Raw genomic sequence first — 23,862 nt, 5'->3', positions numbered from 1 at the left:
GAATATGACACTTAAAGCTGACTATACACGGAGCAATATTTTGATCATCACAACTAGTATATTTATAAGCCAGTTTTATTAAGTAAAGAAATATTAAGAGACGAGATCAAATACGAATAGGTTTGATTATTGATTGATAAATAAATAATTCGAAGGTGGTAGAACCCTTTGTGGTTCCACTCCGGCGGCACCACCGCCACACCTATTTCTACCTAATAACAGCAGTGTTAGGCGCTGCTGTGTTCCGGTTTAAAGGGTGTGGTAAGGGAGACAGACTTTTCCGAGGCGTTCCAGCTTAGTCCTCAGGGGGCATCTGTGGCCGACCTCAGGTAGGAATATCTAATCCTATCGGGGGTTGATTACAGATGTCCATGGGCGGCAGTAGCCACTTACCATAAGGTGGACTGCATGCTCGTCTGCTACCCTTATATTATAAAAAAAAACAATAATAATAATAATATTACATCGTGTACATTCAGCTTATATTAATCTTATTACGAAACGATATTTTGTCGGTTAGCACCAAAATAGCGATAGATATGATTTAACTTTTATTCACAATATCATAAATAATTTATGAAACATTTTAGCTTCTATCACGTAACGGAGGCTGCTATTATAATATTACAATTTATTTATTCATGACTTAAAATCCTTAAACTATCTATCCTATGAACAATTCAGCTGCAACTTTGTACATTATGTTCTATTATATACAATTTATTGCACAATATTACTATGGAATGTAGAATTACATGAATTCAAAGATTTTAATACTAAGTAAATAAAATGTTCGATTGAAATACAGTTTATTTACAATTATTATTATTTAAGTTACAGTTGAGTAAATACAGAACTGTTCTAATTTAAAGCGGACAAAAGTACAAACCAAATAATTATCTACAATGAGAATTATATAAGGTACTGGCGTGTACAACCTTATTACTAATCTACACTATTTGGTAATACTAAGTCATCACAAATGCACTGGGAACACCGTATGCAATTATCAAGCACTGGTTTAACCTAACAAGGTCACGATGGATTCATATGAAGTCGTCCATTCCTCCGAGTAATATGAGCTTCATTGTGAATATTTCTCTTTGTTCTGGAGAAGAACGCCGCATTACACCCACTGACGGAACACCGGTGCAGTGAATGCGCGTGAACTGTTTCACAATGCGTCTTTAGATCGGATAGGTCCTTGAAGCACTCTCTGCAACCCCGACATGGATAGTATCCATCCTTATTTGGCCGTGGCGCCTCGTCCTCAATACAGTAGTTGAGTTTGGTAGGAGGAGAGTAAGCCTGATTGCAACCAAATGCGTTCAAGCCTGGAGGCAAGAAACCGAAGGGTAAAGGAGGGAAGTTGGGCAGCATACTAAAGGGTGCGAAGAGGAAGGGATGCTGATTGAACATATCCCGACCGTTTAAGTAGGTCTCAGGTAATTGCAGAGGAGGGTAGGGCGCGAAGGGCATTTGACCTAACTGGTTCTTTAGTTTGTCAGTCTCCACAGCACGGTAATACTTATGCGATTCTATGTAAGGGACTGCACGCTCTTCATCATTGTATTTTATCATGAGATTAATTTGTTCTCGAATTTTCTCCAAGATGCCGACTGAGGAGTCTTTGGATATTCTCGTTTCATCTGATGATATGAGCTTTTTGTGTAAGTTGATGTTAGCAGAGTGACGGTCCCTGCTCCGTCTAGTCTGGAAAGCACCTCTACAACCTTCATGGTTACATTTGTACATTAATTTTAAATGCGCGTTTTGATAGTGTGTTTTAAGTATATACATATTCTGGAATATTTTTTCACATACTGTACATTTTAGAGGATTCTCGTGATCTATAGGCACGTCTGAAGTGACCACGAAGAAACCGTTATCGAAGTGTCCGTAAATGTGACTTTGAGCGTCATCTGAAGGATAATCATAGCTGGAAACAGATGACGCTGGTGACCTGTCAGAGAAATCTATGGTATCATGCATAGATAGATTGTAGGGACCCATTGTGTTAAGCGATTCAATCTTTTTACTAATACTAGGAAAGTCTCCCTTTGACAAACTTTCTAGACGTTTTAATGCGTTTTCAGAGGAGTATTGGTCATTATTCGTCTGGAACGTATCACTTGGTTTACTCGAATCTGATTTTTCTGTGGGTTCTTCCTTTACCCGTAAATCCTGAACATTGTATTCTATTTCATTTGATTCTTCTTTGATAATTGGCGCCTCTTGCTTAATTTTTATATTTTCAACTGATTCCTGGGCATTGTTGCTGTTTTTAATTTCGGTATCTTCACATTTTATCCTCTTTAAATCTAGTATTCTTTCATCATCATTATGATCATTTCTGTTTTCTGAATCATCTAAGGCAGAATTATAAGGATGCTGTAGTCTCGTAGGATTGAGGTTTTTCCTTTTTCTCTTCATTACTTCAGGACTTGTTGTATCTTCTTTCCGGTGATCAATGATTTCATTATTGTCACTTACACTTCTTTGATCACAGTCTGTATCTGAGCCATCTACAGATCCAGAAGACTTATTTAAATTTGAATAATAATCACTGGTATCTATGTGTTCGTTTTCATCGTCATCGTCGTCGCCTGCAACCACCACTATGCCATCATCTTCATCAGATTCGCCTTGACCATCTTGGTCTTTATTTTCTACGGAACTAGATTCCCGCCGTAACATCTGTGACTGGTCTAACGGTGATGATGAAAAGTTCGCATTCATATTATTTTTATAATCTAGGGGTACATTAGATGGGAACTGTCTCATATTTGGTCCAGCATTAAGAAGAGGGTATGGGCCAAATGGATGCATCGGACTAATTACTGGAGGCATACTTAACCCCGCTCCGTGTGGTGAGATTAACACAGGATGAACTTGAGCACTCCTGCCATCGTGTGGAGAAATTTTCCGTCTTAAGTGTGGTGAATGTAATTTTGGATTAGGATTTGCGCTGTGCCTGTTTCTTGATCTTCTCGAACTAAACATCATACTGCAACCCTCAACGGTGCATTTGTGCATTTCTCGAAGGTGCACCGCTGAAAAATGGATCTTCAAGGCGCCCTTATCACAAAATGTCTTCAAGCACACGTTGCATTGAACTCTTTTCTTGCCTGTAGCAGGATTTATAAAGTGTGTACCTAAGTTTAATGGCATTTGTGATGCTCCCCATTGTCTTTTTGGTGGGCTTATACATTTACCTATCATCATCTCCCTCGTTTTTTGTGCAGCTTCCATATAAGCGTCTTTGCTTAGGTTAAGAATATTTTCTTCATCTCTATTTAAGTCATCTGAACGGGTTCTTTCAATACCATTAACGGATTTATAATCACTGGCTTCTACTGGCTTGGATGACATTTTGGGCAAAAGCGCTTGTAGAGACGCTAGACCCATTGGGTTTTGACTAAGGGCGGCGACCATTGCAGCAGAAGGGTTGAAAGAAGACGACATGGAAGACATAGGCGGAATTGGCATACTTGTCGGCAATTGAAAGTTTAAGAATTGACTTCGCATTAGGTCCATTGTTGCCTTTTCTGAAGGATTGAAATTATAATTTTGTTTGCGACTTTCTTCTTTGGATGTTTCATTTATTTTATGTTTTCGAAAATCAAATGGTTGCATGTTTTGAAGATTGCTTAACGGTGACGAATTAATCGGACTAGTAGCGGAAAGAGGACTGGATGAGGTAGATAGGCGGACGCTGTGGTTAGGAGAAGCCTCCGCAGACGATGTCCTGTGAGGCGAGTGCAGGTGCTCAGGAGAGTAACGGTTGTTCTCTGGTGACATTGCTTCTTTTTTGACGTTCATTTCCTCATAAGCTTTAGTTCTTGCCTCTTTTTCCTGAATGCTCTTTAGATAATCGAAATTATGTTTTGCTTCCATCATGTGTTGGAAGTATCGTAACGATTCGTCATTGCGAACATCTTTCCCAGACTTTTCCATGAGCCTGCGAAATTCGGCTTCGAGTTTCAGTTGCTCTAGAGCTCTTATATCCGCGTTATAGTTCTCCATTTTCTTATCGATTCTTTCTTGTTCATAGTCTTGGTTCTGTTCATGTGGTGAAGGAAGACCGTTCTTCTTGTAAATAGGGAGAAGAGAAGTTTTGTGGAGAGCTCTGGCTTCTTGTAGCTTGAGTATTTGTTGCAAGGCCAAACTGTGCTCTGGGCCACGACCACTCCATCTTTCGGCGCTGGTTGATTGCGACTCCTGAAACAATAAAAAAAAACACAATTAGCTTACATATGTAAAACATGGTCAACCATTCTCCCGTCTGAAAGTCTTACATTACTAATAATTATGTACATGTAAGATTGAGTCAGACAGCGTAAAAATAGTAAATATAATTTGCATAACTTATCAGACGATAAATAAAAATGTAAAGGAGAGGAAATTAATTTAGCTAATGCATTTAGTGTTTAGCCATCTCGGATCGCAAATGATAGGTCGTAAATAATGATCAAAGTTCGATTCGACGGAATTAATTTAAACATATCCGTCTAATCGTAAAAGATTATCGGGTTATGAATGGTTCTTCAAACTAAGTATTGGGTACACACGAAACCACACCTTGCGTTTTCAAAGGCTAATATCAAATTAATTCTGAGAACGGAGAGCAATTGGGTAAAATTGTGTAAAATGACGGTTTCGAGTCGAGTTGGAATAGAAAAGTGGTTTGTGTCGCGTGTTTGAAACGATTTAATCCGAAAACTAAATTACTATTCATTTGGTAAGTATTTGGGGCCGGCTCGCGTTGTCAAAGTTAAATTTAACTTAATTTGGCCACTCCAGAAACTATTCGGATTGTTTTGATTCATATCTAAACAAAATCTATTTTAGGAAAGTTAGGTAAGTACATTGTTTTGAATGGTTAAATGGTTTTGTAATTTTTCGTGTACGTATCAGGTTTGTTTTAACTCATATAATATCTTACCAAATATTTTAAAATGTTGTATAAAATTTTAACTTACACCGGTATAATATTTATTTATTAATTTTAATCATTCTAACAATTATTATACACAAGCAATATATGAACAATTATTATGGACAACGTGATCTGACAAGGACATTCAAAACTTATAAAAATAAAAAAAAAAACATATTTAATTTCAAAGACCTCTGTAGATAGTGTATTAACCTTAAACTTAATAAAACATCAAACCTGACCGGCTGTCAGATTATGCCAGAGTTCAAGTCGGTAGTTTTAGTTAGATTTTTTATATGAGTACTATAAGAATTCTATATTAAACATTGTGGTAATTAATAACTTAATAATTCATGAAAATTAATAGTAATACAAATCACAGTTGGTATCGACTAGTCTCTATCCGCCCGTTATTAATAATCAGTCTGACCAAGTTCGACAATCGACAATTCGACAATCTTTAGTATTGTCAGCGTCGATATTTGGTAGAAAAACATTATAGATTGAATATTAAAAAACGAGCGTTACGCGTAGTTAAATCAAAGTTAAACCGCCAGTGTCACCGGGCTTCCTTTCGTGCGCCTTGATTGTCGCCTTTTAAAAACGTTTGTCACTCGATTATGCCGTGTAACCGATGGGGTTGCCGTATCATTATCGTTTCCTTGGAAAATTAAATTGTCGTTTGGTCGCGCCGGCGCGTCGGGGGCAATTTGGTGAAACACCCAATTATAACCAAGACATTCTTTCCTAATGCCACGAAATGGATAAACGTTGGATAATAAAGTGACGTTTAAGGAAAGTATACGTCTGTTGCATACTATACTTGTTTTTTCTATTTTTTCTGATTATAGAGCCGTAATCGATCCTAAATTGGGTTTAATTCAAATGACGTTCGGGTTATGGAAGATATCATTTCTGTAATGGTATTCGTTTATAGTGATTATAAGGCCGCTTGTCGTCCCATTATTTTGTCGTTTATATTCTTAAATTGTCCAATTGTTTATCATTTGTTTTTTCTTGCATTAGTGTATCACCAAATGTTACGAGTTAATCTCGTGTTTGTAAGATGGTTATTTTATTTGCTTACAATTTACTTTGTTTTTGGCCTCTATTTTAATCAAGTTTTTTTACAGTACAGTAAGTTATTACTTTAAATTATACATACATTATTTTGCACTTAGACAGCTAGTGGCATAATAATTAAATATAAGTTCAAGTCGAGTGTAAAATTTAATCCTAATGACCGGTACAAACATGTGGCGTCTCGGATTGTCAACAGTTGACGTAAGTAAAAAACAAAGCCACAAAAAATCGGCCAGTCGCGGCTTAAGCCGAGGTGAACGACCCACAAATACCCATACACCGTATCATATATAAAAATAAGAACTGTTTTCGCCAACATTGTATGTCCATTTGACCCACGCCTACCAAGCAAGCGCACATATTTCATAAAGTTTTATATAGCAGCGTAATTCATATCCCAAGTGGGTACAGTAAGGTCGAGATTAACTCACGTTAAACTGCTTTAGTTTTAAAAATTGGACAAGTATGAATCGAACTCGCCATGGAGGGTACCGTCCCACCAATTTACTTTTTATTATTAGTATCTGTTATCATAGCAGCCGTTGAAGTAAAAGCATTGTCAAAATTTTTACTGTCTACACATTACGGTTCAATAGATAAAGCGAAAAACGGCAAAAAATGGCGTTTTCTTGTATGGATTGGCCCCCATTTTCTTGAAGTTTTTTTTTAGTATATCTGTTGTTATAGCGGTCACCGTTATACATACTTAGTAAAAAATTCACGTCTATCTATTACGGTTCAGGAGATAGAGCCACGACAGACGCGACGGACACAGGAGTCTTAGTAATAGGGTTCCGTTTTTACTCGTAAGGTACGGAACCCTAAAAAATGTACAGTCGCGGTGATCGTTTTTCGCCGGCTGTCGTGACATGCCATATTGTTCAGGCATGATACATGAAGTAAGCAAACAGGTTGTGCGGCGAAGCGCAAAATGCATTGCCATTTTGCGTAATGACCGCTTTAAAGAGTGCCCGCGACTCTTTCTTATGGGAAATCTTAGTTAAGATCGACAATTCCATTTAAATTCCATGAAAAAGTAAGTATCTACGCTATTTTTAAAGATGAGATGTAGTTTAAGTTTTAGTTTTAAGTCTACGCAATAGTTCATTTGGTTTTTCTGAAAGCTTAAGTCTCATGTACCTAATCATACTGATGATAGTATGTTGTACTTTTTTGTTTGTTGTAAAATGAAAAGAATTGAAATTTATATTTAATTATTTCTGAGTGGGAAATATGATAGCGTTCTTTGTAGTTTGCCCGTGTTAGTACAATCGTCAAACCTACTAATCTCAATAACAGTGTAACGTTGATATTTTCTGGTATCAAACTATCAAAGTTAACTACGAGGTGTTAGGTACTTAATGCTTTCAAAAGTAGCAATAAATGTTTGATTTTGGGAACTCTAAACTAACTTTAAATTGATAAGATACATTTTTTTTATTACAAATGTACTTAATAGTAGATACTTGTTAAAAATGTATTTTTTGGATTTATCTTATATAATTAGTAATTTAGACTTAAAGAGGAAATTGTATCATTTTGGAATTGACATAATGTTCACTAGAACAACTGTGTGTACCAACTCAAATAATTCGCTATATGTCGCCAAATGTTTGTCAATTTTGCCATCAATTCCACAACAAAGCCACGCTAACACGATGTATTCGTATACCAATATTTGTCGTTCGTTTAACAATAGCGAGCGTGGGCGGGCGGCGCTAGTATGTATCAATTCAATCACCGACTCGTGAATCAGCGGAGAAAGTTTGGAGTGATGTGTGTCATCTAGTTATTGTTTGATCTGAGTCAATATTGCCGTGCAAAAATGTTGTTTTTCGGTTTTCCGTTGCCTGTCAATTCACACTGGATTGCAATAGGTATCAAAATAACGGGTTTATTTATTTAAATCGTAGTTTTTTGGAAAGTATGTCATAAGTAATTTTTCCATGCGTAGTGTACAATATTCTAGATATGAATAAATTTACTTAGCGTGCTACTCGTTAGGTGTTTAAAGCATCTGATTTCAGACTAGGTAGAGTGCGTAATTTCTGGTCCTTCTAAGTGTAAATTAGCAATTATAGGTAGATACCTAACGTATATCAAACAAGACATTTGTAGTTTCTTTTATTATCTAGCAAACTAGCAGACACTTGTTAGTAAGTGTCCATTGCTCCTACCCTATTTTTAACCGCTGTTCCACCTAAAGCCAACAACTGATACCTTGCCAGTTCTGAATATTAAAATGTTCATCACATGTAAGTTAGCCGACATCCACACCCTTCTACCGAACGCAAGAACTTCACACTAGAAATAAGTTGTATCGGCTACATATTCTTTCTACCACAGTTACAATACAACATCACAATGATATCCTCCAAAATACCATCCTTTCGCGGTTTAACGCCTAAATCAGATACTTGACCTTAACGTTATCCAATTACAAACCCCATAACGCCACGAGGCGCTGTAAGCAGAGATTAAGATAAGCCATGACGCACCATACTTGTCCAACTATATCATTACGTGTATTAAACCAACCGATCGGCTTAAGCCCGTCATGTGGAATAATTTTATGTCAAACTTCGTATTGGAGACATAGCTTCTCTTGATAAAGATTATTTTTATAGGTTTTAACACATTGACAAGATTTTTTGCGCAATTTATTGTTAATACTATTATCTTTTGGTAATAAATGAGCCGAAATCAAATCAAGTAGAAAAATCGTGCCAACATATTTTTGTAGTTTAGTAATAATAATAATGTGTACTTAGTTGTTATTGCAAATAAATAGCCAATCTAGGTGTAATTAAGATGTAAACACTATTACGTGTCCTATTATTATTACTTGAACATTTGTTGCATTTTCACGCTATTACATTTTAATATTTAAATTGCGCATACCTACATTAATTTACGTATTTTGACATAAACACATTAAACGCAATCGTTTCAACCCAATCGATCGTCGCAAGTGGATAATTTCATGTGGAATCTAAATTGTATCAAAACTGATAATGGCCGTGGACAGATTACGGTGTCCCCGTAATAATAGTGTGTGCTTTGGCAGCCATCTTGATAGAGACGAAATTGTCTTCGACAAAAACTGAATTAAGTATTCTTAGCTAACCTTTCGCTGGTGGTTTTACTCGTGTTTGATGTGATTTGTTATGACATCTAAGGTTTTAATAAAATGGCACCCATTTGGGTATACAAGAGTTCTAATGCCTACTTAATATCATGCACAATAAGAAAGCTTGTTGGTGCCATCGCATCAAAAATTATTAAAATTGTTCGTCTGATAATTACTGAATGAAAAATTAGAAGGTTTAGGAACTAAGCTGTAACTGTTTTTACCTAACCGGGCCTAAAAGAAACTTCTTAAAGGATTTTATAGAAAATACATAAACCTATTTACCTATCTAGTACCTATACTAAAGTTACGAAGTGTTCTTGATATGCTTTTTTTACCATTAAAGAAAATTATAAATAGATTTAATTTTAAATAAATAGGAACATTACTAAAAATAACGTAGTCAAGACGCTTCTAAGCCGGATCTTCCGCAGAGGAAGTCGGGATTCCTAACTATCGCTGTACATGTTTATAAACAACCTATGATTTAATTACCTTGTAATAATCATCTTCCCACCAACGCTTGACAAATTGCGTCAGTTTCCACAAATTATCATCCATATTTTCACACATTTTGGTCACTAAACTCTATAATCTTTTATAGTCACAGTTTTAACATCCAGTTCATATTTAAAGTTCAAAAAGATTAAACCGGAATATCACACAACTTTGAACTTATAAGTAAGATTAACTAATAGTAACAGATTAGTCTAAGTCTTAGGATTAAGAGATTAAGCTGCTTATACACTACACTTTGCACTGAGACTAACTTAGTCGACTTAACTTAGCGAACTTGCAAATTTTAAGTTTCAACTTCCCCGACTGTGGACTAACTGAGGACTGAGGGTGACACTTGCGAAATCACAGATTTTACCGACGTAAGGGTGGGGGTGAGAGTGACCCTTGACTCATTAGGGACAATAGAGCCTACCTGCTTAATGAGGCCGCCTGCGCGTGCGCACGGAATAACGCTACGATAATTAGTACCCCCATCTCTTTTGCTCTCTTTGTGCCTGTGGTTAAGATGGGATTTGCTCTTATTATTAAATATTTTTTCTGATGTAAGAAAGTAAATAAAATGTAGGTAGGTACATGTAACATGTAAATATAGGTATAATTTAATATTTTCGGGGTTCTACAATTTCTTTTCATTCGAATTTTAAAATTATGTGTTAATGAGATTTAAAATACTAAAGCATAAAAGGATTTAAAATAAAACACCAAGGAATATGAAAATTTTAAGAATAGAAAATATCATTATCAGAAATACAAACATGTTTTTAACGGATTGAATAATTTCTAATAACGGAAGAATATAAGCTATAACGGTGATTTTAATGCTTGTATTACTATAAATTAAATGTTGAATAATTATATTAATTATGCTCTATATTAATCATAGTAATTAAAGTAATACAAATATAATTTGCCAGATGATGTGTTTACTTTTGTAATTAAATATTCCTTATTTGTTCGGGTTATGCCTTATAGGGTTAAATTTATTTTAAGGGATAGAATAACAAGTGGCAATTGTAGGAGTTCCTAGCACAAGCTACTTTTTAAACGGAATTGTTTGTACACTGGCGGTATTGCGAAATTATTCCTAATAAAAATAACCAAAACTAAAAACCAAAAGAAAAAACCAGTTTCCAAAAACATCTTTATATTACTTTTCTTATATGGTTACCTACTACTTTTACAAAAAGACGCAATAAAAGTCCGCACACACTTTTTAAAATTTTTGCAAAACCTGAACGTGTCCTTTTGAAATATTTTTAACCTTTTAAGCGTTTCTTTGAAAAGGACGAATTGGACAAAGGTAAAGTTACCCCTAAAATTTACAACCCTTACTGCAAAGGGTCGGCCGCTTTGATGTCCGTATGTGAGACACTTAGATAAGGGGGCCATAAAAGATGTTATTGCCCACCTGATAAGAAATAATAGCTGAAAATATGTTTTGAAAATAATATTTCTGTAAACAATTATGAGTTTCGCGAATAGTTTTGTTGTGCACAATGACATTTGGTTCGTTAGAGATAAAATGTGTTTTAAAACAACTCTATGGCGGTAACATCTGCTTTCGGTATTTTTGACTTATTTTCCTATTAGTAGTTACTTAAAGTTCTGTGATAGGTACATATTATTAAATAGTGTGAAATAATGTTAAACTTCAAAAATAAAAGTTAATATACAGCTACTTTAAACATATTTTGTTTGAAATATTTATATTCTAACTTATCGACGTCAAATAAAAACTTCAGTAAGTCCATACATAATAATTACAACTACAATTATAATTATTTACGACTAGTCATCCTACTACCACCTGCATATCATTAGAATAAAATATTGGTACTTATAATTTATTACGCATTTGAATCTACTCAGAAGTAAGCAGCTCCGTTATTATGAATATCTAGAAATTATAGCTACTTAAAAGAAAACTGAGCGTTATGACAAATTAATAAAAATTAATTCGAGCAGGAAACCTATCGAAGTACACTCACCGCCATAATTCAATGAAAGCGCAACAAAACTAACTTCTATCACTCGGTGCATCACTTACCCTGACAGGACAGTACATCAGATAGCCCGCAAAGCCGTTTGCTCGGAGCCCGCCAGCTATAAAATAACTTTGCACCTAATAATTTCGCGGGGCAATTATAATTTTGCGCCGCGATTATGATTTTATAATTTTGCGCCGAGACGCAATTTATGATTTTATAATTTTGCGCCGGACTGCAATTTATGCGCGCGACGATACCATCACGGGCGGGGTCTGTCATTCGGAACTTTGGGATGATTAATTGGTATGTTGACTGATCGATTGTTCGGTGTTTATTGCAGGTGGTGCCCAATTTTGGCGGTTTAACGTTATATTCTGTTGGTACTTATTTTATTACGTGTCAATTTTTAATGGAATCGGTGTGCTTACAATCGATTCTCGAGTCGATTCGTTTGCGCTGTGTGGTGTGTTGCTCGATTGGCGTTTGGATGTGGATTTCTCGTGGTGGATGCCGTACGCGGAGTATAAAGGACTGGATTCATTAGATAGGAATTAAGAAATCCATGCATATTTTTTTATCTACCGCCACCAATACCTATTAACGCAAAAATAGGCACGGAAACTGCAACTATTCAAAACAGCCAAAATAGTAAAGAGTTATCACCAATAGTGGACTTCAAAGGCTGATAGAAATTTCGACAAAGTTCCGTGAATCATAGTCATGGAAAACTGTAGATAGATGAGTACCTAGATAGTTATTCTTTATTTAATTTTTCTCTTTAATTTTTATTTAACAGTAATTGGGACTAATATTTTAAATATATTTTTAAGTAAGTATTGCTGATTTTTAAGAAAAGTTTATTCAAATAATTAATTATTAATACATCGGTAATATCTAAAACATTGATCTTAACAGTTTTACGAGTATAGGTAATATATAAATTGATAGAACCTGATTAACAAGGCGTTGTAAACCGATGGTGTCCATATAACCATATCAATTCATGCGTAGGCGATGGCATTAGGGTTCCCTGGTTCGTTAGCGCTATGTACATTGGCTAACTTATTGGTGCAATTCAACATGGAAATGGTCATGTATTTCACCATAAATTGGGTCAGATGAAACTCATTCATCAGTTGAAGATCAATAAAGCAATTACAATTTGGTGCTTGATTTAATATATAAGCGATATTGGATATAATAAAATTATTAAATACTTATACAAGATGATTTATAAAATTGATGTACCTACGTATAAAAGAACCAGTATGAATCGATTGGGGAGGAAGGTACGACCGCCATATTTTTTTGTGTGACGCACTTCTGCATTTTGGCAGAAGTCTGTAGATGCCGGCTGAGTATTTTAAAGCGACTAAATATTCCAAATAGAGTAGCACCGCATCTGTGATTGGCTTTGTGTACAAGCTTACCATGAGTTTTTACGTTTTGACAAATATGACTGTTTTGGAATTTGTTTACGTATTTGCCTATACTATTTCCAATCAGCGCCCCTAGCGGATTGTATCTGAACTATAGTGTCAGTGCGTAACATTTAATGGCTAAATTGACAAAATGGCGCTTTATGTTTTGTCTTTCTTTTTTGCGAACATGTGAGGCAGGCAGAAAGACTTGAGCACTTACCTACTTATTGTTACGTTTACTCAGTCTACTGAAGCTAACGGAACAGAATATTGGATTGAGTAAACGTAACGTAAAATTGTGGGATGTTTTGAAAACTCATGGTAAGGGCACAGAGACCAAAAACAAAGACCCCAAAATGTATTTGAGAAACAATAGTATCCTATGAATATCATTTATTTATCAGGCATAGACTAGTAAAGATTACTCACTCCTAACAAGAAAATGTACCCAGTTTTGAAAATTGAAATAGTTGCGTAAAAAAGTTTTGCCACGTCTCCGTGCTAAAATGTCCCTAAAATATTTTAAATAATTATTTATTTATTATGTAAATTACGCAGTATTAGTTATTTATTCGGAAATTTTCTCTAAAAATGTTTTTATTTGTCAATATTTCAAAAAAAGAACTTACTAATAAGCTGTTTGGCTTGGCTTCATTCAATTTCAAGGCGGCGAAGTATCTTTACTAATCTATTTTATCAGGAAAGAAAATACTTTTAAAAAATCTATCTTTATAAAGTCTGTTACAAATAAACCATATTGAATACATGATGCTCCATATAAACCGATGGTGCGTAGGCGCATCATTGCGGTTATTACTTCAATGCGTTCGTTAGCGCCTTGTTGCGTTGGATAACTTAACTTATTGAAACCTTATAGCAAAATAAAAGAGAAATTAATATGATATTTTCTATAAACGAGGAGCGGTCACCGTAAAGGGCTGATCTGCAGAAGTTTCCGGGTTCGATCGCCGGCCAGACAGATACCTAAATGTTGATAGGTATGTGTTTGTTTGTATTTTGCACTCTAGTATAATACTTAGTAGCAAACGTATAAACCTCTTTTATACCTCTGGCAGCCTCACTATCCAACGAGGGAATGTTGCCAGCATTCTGGGAACTCATCCCAGGGACTGCAATTTAGATGTAGCTTTTTATATTTAATTTAAAACATATTTTTTATATTTTATTGATTTGGTTATATTATTTGATTTTCTTTTTTATATTATTTTAATTATTATTACGGTTTTATTGTAATTATTATTGTAACATGTCTTGAAAATAAAAACTTTTTAACTTAAAAATAAACGTATAAATAAAAGTAGAAGTAGCGAACGAGTATGCTATCCATCTGATGTTAAGTGATTGGACATCTGGAATCAATCCCAGACAAGATTAGATTCCTACCTGACGTCGGTCTCAGATGCGTCGGTAACTCTGGAACTAAGCTGGTATGCCTCAGAAAATTATGACCATTATTAATATTAGTATCATAATTAGGTATACCTGCCTATAATAGGTGCCTAAAAATATAGTGTATATTTTTATAATGTTGAATTATACCTACACATCAATAAATTTCAAGTTAACTCTCTTCCTACATACATAACAAAAAGGGTTTCCAAATTTGGCGCTAGATGGCGTTACAGGTTGACGCTACTGACGAGCAAGTCCCAAAATATCTTTTGGATATTATAAGTAATATTTTTGAATAAATATTTACATTAGGTACATATCTTTAGATTTATGAAGGTAATTTCATTCAACAATGTATATTCTAAAAAAAATGCTTTACCAGCATAAAAAAATCATATTAATTCCGTAGGTACTTAGTAAGCTAAGTAGTTACGTAGTATTACATAATTAATTCAAAATTTAACTTCATTACTCTTAATCAAGCCTAAAAGTGACCTTGTATGGCAGTAACCTTGGCCTCTGACCTTCGGTTATCGAACTTGAAATCAGAGCCAGATTGGTAGTTTGCCTGGATAAAGTTCAACTGTAGTTACTATATACCTAGTACCTACCTACTTTAGTAACATATGATCCAAGTTTAAAATCAGGCCTTATCATATAAAATTTTACTAGTAAAGTTGGTGGTGGAACCAGTTAAGTACGACTGGGACGGTACCATTGCCATACCTACTTTTTTATAATATAGAAGTAGCAGACGAGCTTGCAATCCTGATGGTAAGTGACTACTGCCGCCCATGGACATCTATAATCAACCCCAGATAGGATTAGATATTCCTATCTGAGGTCGGTCACAGACGCGCCGCTATCCTTGAGGACTAAGCTAGAACGCCTCGAAAATTAGGTCTCCCTTACCACACCCCGTCAGACCAGAACACAGCAGAGCTTAACACTGCTGTTATAAGGCAGAAATAGGTGTTGCGGTGGTGCCGCCGGAGTCGAACCAAAAAGGGTTCTACCACCTTCAAAGCTTCTAGCGTGAAGCAGTTCTTGCGTTTCGGTGGAAGGGTGTTAATGCCGGCTAACTTAGATATGAGATAACCATCTTAGTTCTTAGGAAAGCCACGCTTTCAACAACGCTGATCACCTTCAGAGAAAACCCCTGTTTTATAAGAAATTGTAACCAGGCTACCATTCAATATACTGATTGCATATTTTCTATTTCAATATTTTTAAAAATAAGGCATATTCATACTCTTGCGTGATTTACAACACATAGGTAGATATAGTCCGCGTAAAACTGGTCCGCTCTGAATATAGAAATGAATCGCGTCGCCATAGCAAATTGTATGACTACACATGCTCGCAACAACTTCAGAGCGGACTAGCAGTTTAGCGCGGACTACCTACATAGGTACTAAGTATTAGAAGTGGTTCCTTTCCTCTTATTCGAGTGCGGAGGCGTAGTCGCTTCATCTATTTTTACCTTACTTTATTATTTCTAGTCATCTGTAGAGAGGAAATGTACGCTATCGTGTTCTGGTTTAAATTGGTCAGGTGAAGCAGTAATCACGTCTCAGTTAAATTACAAAGAGTTTCATGAAATAGTCTCAAGTGAAACTAACTCTGGCTTAGGTAAAGATAATGCACAACGTAAATCGGTAGGTTACGAGATACCTATAAGGTGCGGCCGAATCACGTAATTTATAAGGAATAACGTAGATTTTTCTCATATGGATATGGAAGCTCTTTCGTATAATAAATATAGTTCAAATAACTAAAAAAAACACGCTTTTATGATAAAATCAGCTAAAAAGTAGAAAAGTATTCTATTTCATTCTTTCATACATACAGGGTAAGATAAGATGTATGTTGATCTCTTTCTACTGAAAAACGGAGTTACTCACTGACAAACATACAAGTGAAGTTAATATAAAGCGTGTAAAAATGCACTGAAAAGTATGCTTCTAACGCTAAAACAAAGTAGGCCATATTTTGTTTTTATCAGCAGCAAGATTTTACAATGTTTAACTACCTATGCAATTAGGTCTAATGACACGTTTGGTGTCACATTCCTAATTGCAAAAGCCTTGCTGTTTCTTATAACACCAGCCTTCATGGTCCAAGCAACATTATTAAAAACCTGTAATTATGATCAGATTAGCTGTAAATAATAGCGTATGGACCAACACAGTACAAAATGTAAGCGTTATTTACATTTTAATTTTACATTTTTGAGTGGGTAGTAATAATTGTAAACTTAATGGTCAGTACAATTCCAAAAAGTATAAAAAGTGCGTTTAATATATTATTTATTTATCTTAAATTTGATTTTATAACGTCGCTAAACATCCATTTAAATGGACACATAAGTTTTCTACCTTTTTTGTATAATATAGGAGCAGCAGACGGGCATGCAGTCCACCTGATGGTATGTGGCTACTGCCGCCCATGGACATCTGTAATCAACCCCAGATAGGATTAGATATTCCTATCTGAGGTCGGCCACAAATGCGCCGCTACCCCTGAGGACTAAGCTGGAACACCTCGAAAAAGTAAGTCTCCCTTACCACACCCTTCAAACCGGAACACAGCAGCGCCTAACACTGCTGTTATTAGGCAGAAATAGGTGTGGCGGTGGTGCCGCCGGAGTCGAACCACAAAGAGTTCTACCACCTTTAAAATACCTACATGAAATCAACAAAGTGAAAAAAATTACGTGACGTTAAACAAAGAAGGCCTGATAATGTAGGAATATTTCAATATTAGCCTAATTATCACTTAGTCGATACTTTTAAGTGTCGCTTATTACGTCCAAAATTATTCCTAGTAGGTACAATATCCCAAAGGTTACTTGGCAAGATTGCATTTTCAATCTGCACGCTGCTCATTAATACTGCTCGAAAAATGGACCAACATTTCCATTGTAGAAATGGGTTAAGATTTTTATTAATACCGAGCATTAGTCTTACAATCTATATCTCGATGTCCATTCACGTTATATAAAAGATGAAAGCGCGTTGCGGGCATGTCTTGGTGGAAATTTTAAAGCACACAAGAGCGGCGTGGCCAGGAAAAATAATTTGCCTAATGGCCGCCGCGGCAAACTATGCATTTCGCTGATGACGGTCGATTTATTTCTATAAGCCACCTCAGTAATATCTGGGGTTACCTGGGCATTACTGGCGAGGTAAGCTAGGCAAAAGTGATATCTAAATACAGTGTTGTTCCTGATTATTATATAGTTAGGTAATTTTGGATTGTGAAACGATAGACGTACCTATGAGCAGGTAAACTTTGTAGTGCTTGAAGATAATAAATTAATACATAGTCAACGAGTTGATAATTGTGTGGTTCATGCGGTTGGTATGACGGTTTGTTTTAAAAAGGGATACAAATTCGATCCACGGTCGATTAGATATGAAATTATAATATCTTTTCTGATTTTGAGTGTGTACATTTTTACTTATCATAGCGTGAGTCTTTGGGACCCACAATAGAGCATGCTTGTGCGGGGATAACTTAGAACTTTCGAATAGAAATATAGATAGATTTTTTTATTTTTTAAAATTTTATTGCATGGGCCATTTAAAATAAAAGCTTGTTGAGAAACAATGTTTTCGTTGCCACTTCATATTCAAACTCTGACTCTCAATGCGGTTAACTAGGAAATTATAAAAATATCGTAGATTATTCTAAAAAGTAAATATGTTAATACTTCGAAATACATATGACTGTTTTAAATGCGTAATTTCAAAAATGCATTTAGTTTTGAAAAAATGTAGTACAAATGGATAATTTACTTTTCATAATACAGATGTAAGGCAACATAGCCCGCGGCTCGCAATATTGCATTGATACCGGAAGCAATTCGAAAATTGTAATACAAATTAAACATTCTCGTTTTGCAAATAAAAGTTAAAATTTTACTGTTAATAGAATACAATTTCAAAGTTGACAAGGATATTATAGTTCATAGTATATTGTTATTTAGGTACAATCAATCAACTTTACTGTAATAATTAAGTACTATGTAGTAATTTACCGACTTTAAGTGTACGAAGTCAGTTGCTAAAACCACATCAAAGATAGATAACTAATAGATAATAGATGGACTTATTTAAGTACTATAAATGAATGAATAAATAAAAAATACAAAGTCAATCTTGTATTATCTTAACACGCATATTTTTCTAAAGTACTTAATATAAAACTGCACTACGGAAAATTCCGAGCGAATCAAATCAAATAAAAATATTTATTTAAATAGTCAAATAGTCAATGGAAAAGTTAAAATCACTTATCTATACTTTTTGTAGTAAGAAATAGTCAGTTGCAATACCTATATCTACTATCTACATAATGACCTATCGTTAACAGGTTGTGATAATATTGTATTTAGAATTTAGTCGTCTTAAAGCAAACTATTGAAACTAGCATTGCAAAAACTCTAGTGTTCATAATAATAAGCTAAATACACAGGTTTATCTGATTAGCGAAGAACTGAGACCAAAATAATAGGTAGGTAAAAGATAAAGATTTTTTCCGTTTATGGAGTTGTACTAGTCGGAAATCGAAATAAGATATTGCTCATAGGTAGGCTAGGTTGCATGTTATACCATATTAAAATATGTTTTTTATTAATTCTTTATAGTTTTTGTTGTACCTATATTCAGTAGTTACCTATTTATGTTTAACAAGATGTTTATATAAAGCCTTTATTTTATTAACAGTAACTTACGGAATTCAAAGATTACAAAGTGGTAGAACTATGAGTTTAGTTTTTATTTTAATTTCCATATACCCACCATATTCTAAAATCATATATCAATTTACCTTAATATTACCACATCACAATATTTAAAAGGACCTGATTTCTATTTAAGGCTGTTCAAATGAAACTTATAGGTGTGAAACCTACCTACATAAAGTTTATAGACTTTACTAGGTTACGTTTGCCCCAAAAACTTGCCTAAAACCCGCATTAGGCTTATTACATCAAATCTGTTTATATCTCAACTAACACACGACCAAACCAACAAGCAAGCTAATATTAAGCAACATATTCCTATTCCATCCATGTTAAGAGCAACGTCGGTTGCATCGCCCGAGGCCGGCGTGACGTCACGCGAGGCGTTAGGCTTCAGAAGCAGGTTGTTCGTGCCTAACTCTTCAGATATAACGCCACTTGAAACACTTGGTTTTATCTTGTAGACTGGAGTAAGTATATCTAAGTCTCTATAGGTAAAATCTCGGGATTTTGGTTTGAGCACAAGATAAGTTTACAAGAAAACCTTTTTTTTATAATATAGAAGTAGCAGACGAGCATGCAGTACACCTGATGATAAGTGGCTACTGCCGCCCATGGACATCTGTAATCAACCCCAGATGGGATTAGATATTCCTACCTGAGGTCAGCCACAGATGCGCCGCTACCCCTGAGAACTAAGCTGGAACGCCTCGAAAAAGTATGTCTCCCTTACCACACCCTTCAAAACGGAACACAGCAGTGCCTAACACTGCTGTTACACCTAAGGTGAATAAGAAATTAATTGACGATTATTAACCCATATATTAGATCTGAACCCAAATAAAGTATTTTAAGTAAGTCATAAGGGAATAAAACATATCCATCGAACTTAGCTAAAACTTATTTTCTATTGATGATGGTTATAAGTGTACAAATTCGGCGGTGAATATATTTCAGTTGTATTCTCATTTGTAGGTGCTTTACGATAGTTAATAAATCAGTGTACACAAGTATGTGCTCAATGTACCTAATTTTTTACGGATTCTAAACAAAGGTTTTATTTCTAATTAGGATATTCACATGAAAATCAGTCTATATGCTGTAATAAGTTTTGATCTGAAACTTATTACTAAAAGTCTAAAGTTGTAACGTTGCACTAACTAAACGTTATAATAAGTTTACATTATTATTATTTATAATAATCAATCTATCCAACGTTTTGTTATCAAGTGACATTCTATAATTTCTGCCTATTAACAATTTTTAATATTCCATGTCTGGTAGGCAACATACAATGATTATGAATATCGGGCAATATTCCACCATTTCAAAGGACACGCAAAGACGCTCAGCATTTTTCAGGCCTCATGATTCACGGCTATATTTTTCCATTAACTCCGAGAACATATGGTCGAGAGCAATGCTAAACATCTTATCGGATTCACATTAAACCTACCGATGTTTACGCATCCATCAGTAGACCGAATTCTGTTTTACATCAACTTGTAAAAAGTACGGAGACGCACGAACTCATCGTCTTATAAGTTGATACTGTGCAGAACTGGAAGTATAGGTAACTCACTAAAAACTTCTGATTTAATTCTGTAGTAAAACTTATTAACTGTTCTTGTATTTCAAATGTATAGTAAAAGAATAACTAACTAGAGTTATATTCTAAAGATTTAGTAGAAAAATATATAAGTAAACCTATGTCCAAAAGTGTAATAAAATAATGACAATGTAACGAGAATTTGAGAATTAAATGATCTTCAACGACATTCTAAACGTGTAATGGAACAATAACTAATAATTATAAATAGACGAGTATTCTAGAGTAAAAAAAAATATTTTGTAGATATCAAACGATACAATATCTATGAGAGAGGTATATGTAAGGGAGTTAAAACAAGAACTGTTCAAATGATTGGTCTTCCAGTCTTATCCAATAAATTAATGGAAACTCTTAAAATACATTTATATTTAAAAAACTTCTACTGATTTATTTAATATCACAGTTATTGATAGTCGTAATAAGTAAAACTATAGTAAATAAGATTTAAGCGACTCTACACATGTTTTAGAAAGCTATCAGAAAGCGAGAGAGTAAACTCTTGTATACATTTCTAGTTTAATTCAAAATCAATGTATATTAATTAATTTTATTTTAAGTTGATAAAATCACAATTGGACATATAGCAAAAAACTTATAAAATCTATTTATGGTTATCTCTTTAACTCTATAGTGTAAACGATATAGAGATAATTGTATAACTCTACAGTAGCCGTTTAGAATCAAAAGACAAAAGACACAAAAATAATTTTATAGCTCTAGCTGCCGTATTTTAAAGATAGAACTGATAGAGCCCACGCAATTTCTTTATATCCCATACTGAGGTAGAGTTAATTGTTTCTATTAATTAATCTTACGCACACTTTCGCAATCCTAATGAATACATTCATAACTAATATCAATTAAAAAGCCATTCTAACATCCATTTTGACACCCACACATTTCCAGTCACTCAATGGTTGTTGCATAATCCATAGAGCTTTTGTTTACAAAGCTTTTATGGTTTTCATTATAAAGACTGTTTTGTTTTTCATTGTTAAAATTATTTTGTCCAAAAATGTACACAGATTTTAAGTGATACTTATCTTAATCTCTTTTCGGTGGCCACCAATATACTTTAAGATTTACAACTTATTTTAAAAACAATAAACATTATTTTAGTGATAAAAAGATTACAGTTTGATTTTCAGCCATTATTTTCCCAAAAATTCAAACACGTTCGAAATATTTAAAAAAGTATAATAAAAAAACTAACCTGAATCATGAATGCGCCTTAGACGTTTTCAGTTACACACAAACAAACAAACACAATCGTCACTGCACAGTACATTTCACGTGAACCACTTGGATATAAGTACGTACGACATGAATTCGTGTATCGACTCGTATCTATACGCTAACACGACCGCCTAACAGTCGGCGAGACCGGACACTGGGCTTCGGAGAGCAGGATGAAAGATATGCGGGGTACACATGCAAGCTGAAGGATGCTAAAGGAGCCGGGCAGATGCGACAGGACTCTGGAGAAAAGAGACGACTACACTACGTGACACTTAAAAACTGTGTCTTTACATCAACGCTGTTACGACACTCGACACTCGCTCTTATTTTCCTCCCAATAAAACGCAGTATCGTATTGAACTTTAGTACTTACGTCGATGTCGAACTAGAGTGCTGATGTCGTCTAATGTGTCGCGCGATTAGAGCGCTAGCTTTAAAGCTGTGAGCTGTAGAGGCGGTTTTGCAATGTGTTGGTAGAGTCGCTTCTGTCGTGCTTAGGGTGTGTGTCGCGTTGTCGTTCAGGGCGTGCGAGCAGGACGGGCGGTGGTGGGGGTGTCACCGCGGATGAGCAGCGCGGATGCGGATTTCGCGACGCTACTAATGCGAATGTTTCAGGGTAGAGCCACGTAGGCTAGGTTAGATTAACCCTTTGTGCGGATTGCTTGAGATATAAAGAGCTGTAGGGTGTAGGAAAGGTTATGAATAATGAAAATTAGGTTTTATGGGTATTGTATAAAGGATAAATTATTATGTTTTTAGTATTTTCTTATGTGTCCAGAGAGAAACATAACGTACAAAACGATAAATGGCATATAAGAATTCGTTTTTGCGCTTTACTTGTCTTTCCGTAAATATTTAATACGGTATTTCTATTTTTACAAATATTATGTAATACTTATTTGTGCATTACTTATATTTTTCCGTAATTCAATCTCAGTTCAGTATTTAAATTTTTCACATATGTGCGTATACCTAAACCAAATGTAATACTTATCTACGATTAGTAACAAAACTTTGTTTATAAAAATCAGTTTTCAATCTGTATATGTTTATGTAATGAGTATGTTTATCTTAAAGCCCATTACGGTTTCAAATGTATAATTAACAATGTTCTAAGCATATTTCTTATTACTAACAGCGTAGATAACTTTTATAAAAGGAACACTGTTTTAAAATCCAATTTGTATCGAACACACGTCAGCGATTTCGAAAATGGCATTTTGCATTAATCTTTACAATCCCTCTGTCACCGCAGACAATAATCTAGGAGCGAACCGACAAAAAATGACTTTCCCGACAAGTGTAAACCCATTTTGTCACAATGCGGTAGCGCCACTCGACAATGAGATGGTGACATTGCTTTTGTCGGATTGTTTCATTGTGCGATTGTCGGAGCAATACCAATCCGTTTTACTTCGTTTTTGTCGTCGACCACCTACGAAGCGGGTAATGCAATGGGATTTGCTGTCGGCGCCAACTGTGCCTTCTTGTAATGCAAAATTCACGAGAGATTTGCTTTCGTTCGTTTTTGATCCTATTAACTTCGTTTGAAATCTGGTTAAACGTAAGTTATTACACATGACAGTTTTGCGTACATTGTTAGATGTTATGTTATTGTAAATGCGTGCTGTAAGGAATGTTACCTATTCTTCAGAAATATACCCATTTTTATACGAAGAAAATAATACAAATTAAGATATTTAGTTGATATTGACAATTTGGTGATACGGCTAAGAGTGATTACATTATTGTTAATTAAGGTTTGATGTAT

General features: G+C 34.8%; 1 protein-coding gene across 1 annotated transcript; it reads right to left on the bottom strand.

Annotated features, from left to right (window-relative positions):
• Positions 1–337: 337 nt before the first annotated feature.
• On the bottom strand, positions 338–22,239 carry LOC140749076 (zinc finger protein basonuclin-2-like). The gene is made up of 2 exons (XM_073082093.1): positions 22,066–22,239; positions 338–4,221 (listed from the first exon to the last, which is right to left on the bottom strand). Exons 1-2 carry the CDS (start codon positions 22,072–22,074, stop codon positions 1,036–1,038), a joined length of 3,195 nt encoding a protein of 1,064 aa, XP_072938194.1. The 5' UTR covers positions 22,075–22,239; the 3' UTR covers positions 338–1,035.
• Between the last annotated feature and the right edge of the window lie 1,623 nt (positions 22,240–23,862).

Source organism: Epargyreus clarus, unplaced genomic scaffold (assembly GCF_041222505.1).
Source record: "Epargyreus clarus isolate Ecla_fem2 unplaced genomic scaffold, WU_Ecla_fem_2.2 ptg000017l, whole genome shotgun sequence".
NCBI lineage: Eukaryota > Metazoa > Arthropoda > Insecta > Lepidoptera > Hesperiidae > Epargyreus > Epargyreus clarus.
This window is presented reverse-complemented; position numbering and strand designations above follow the sequence as displayed.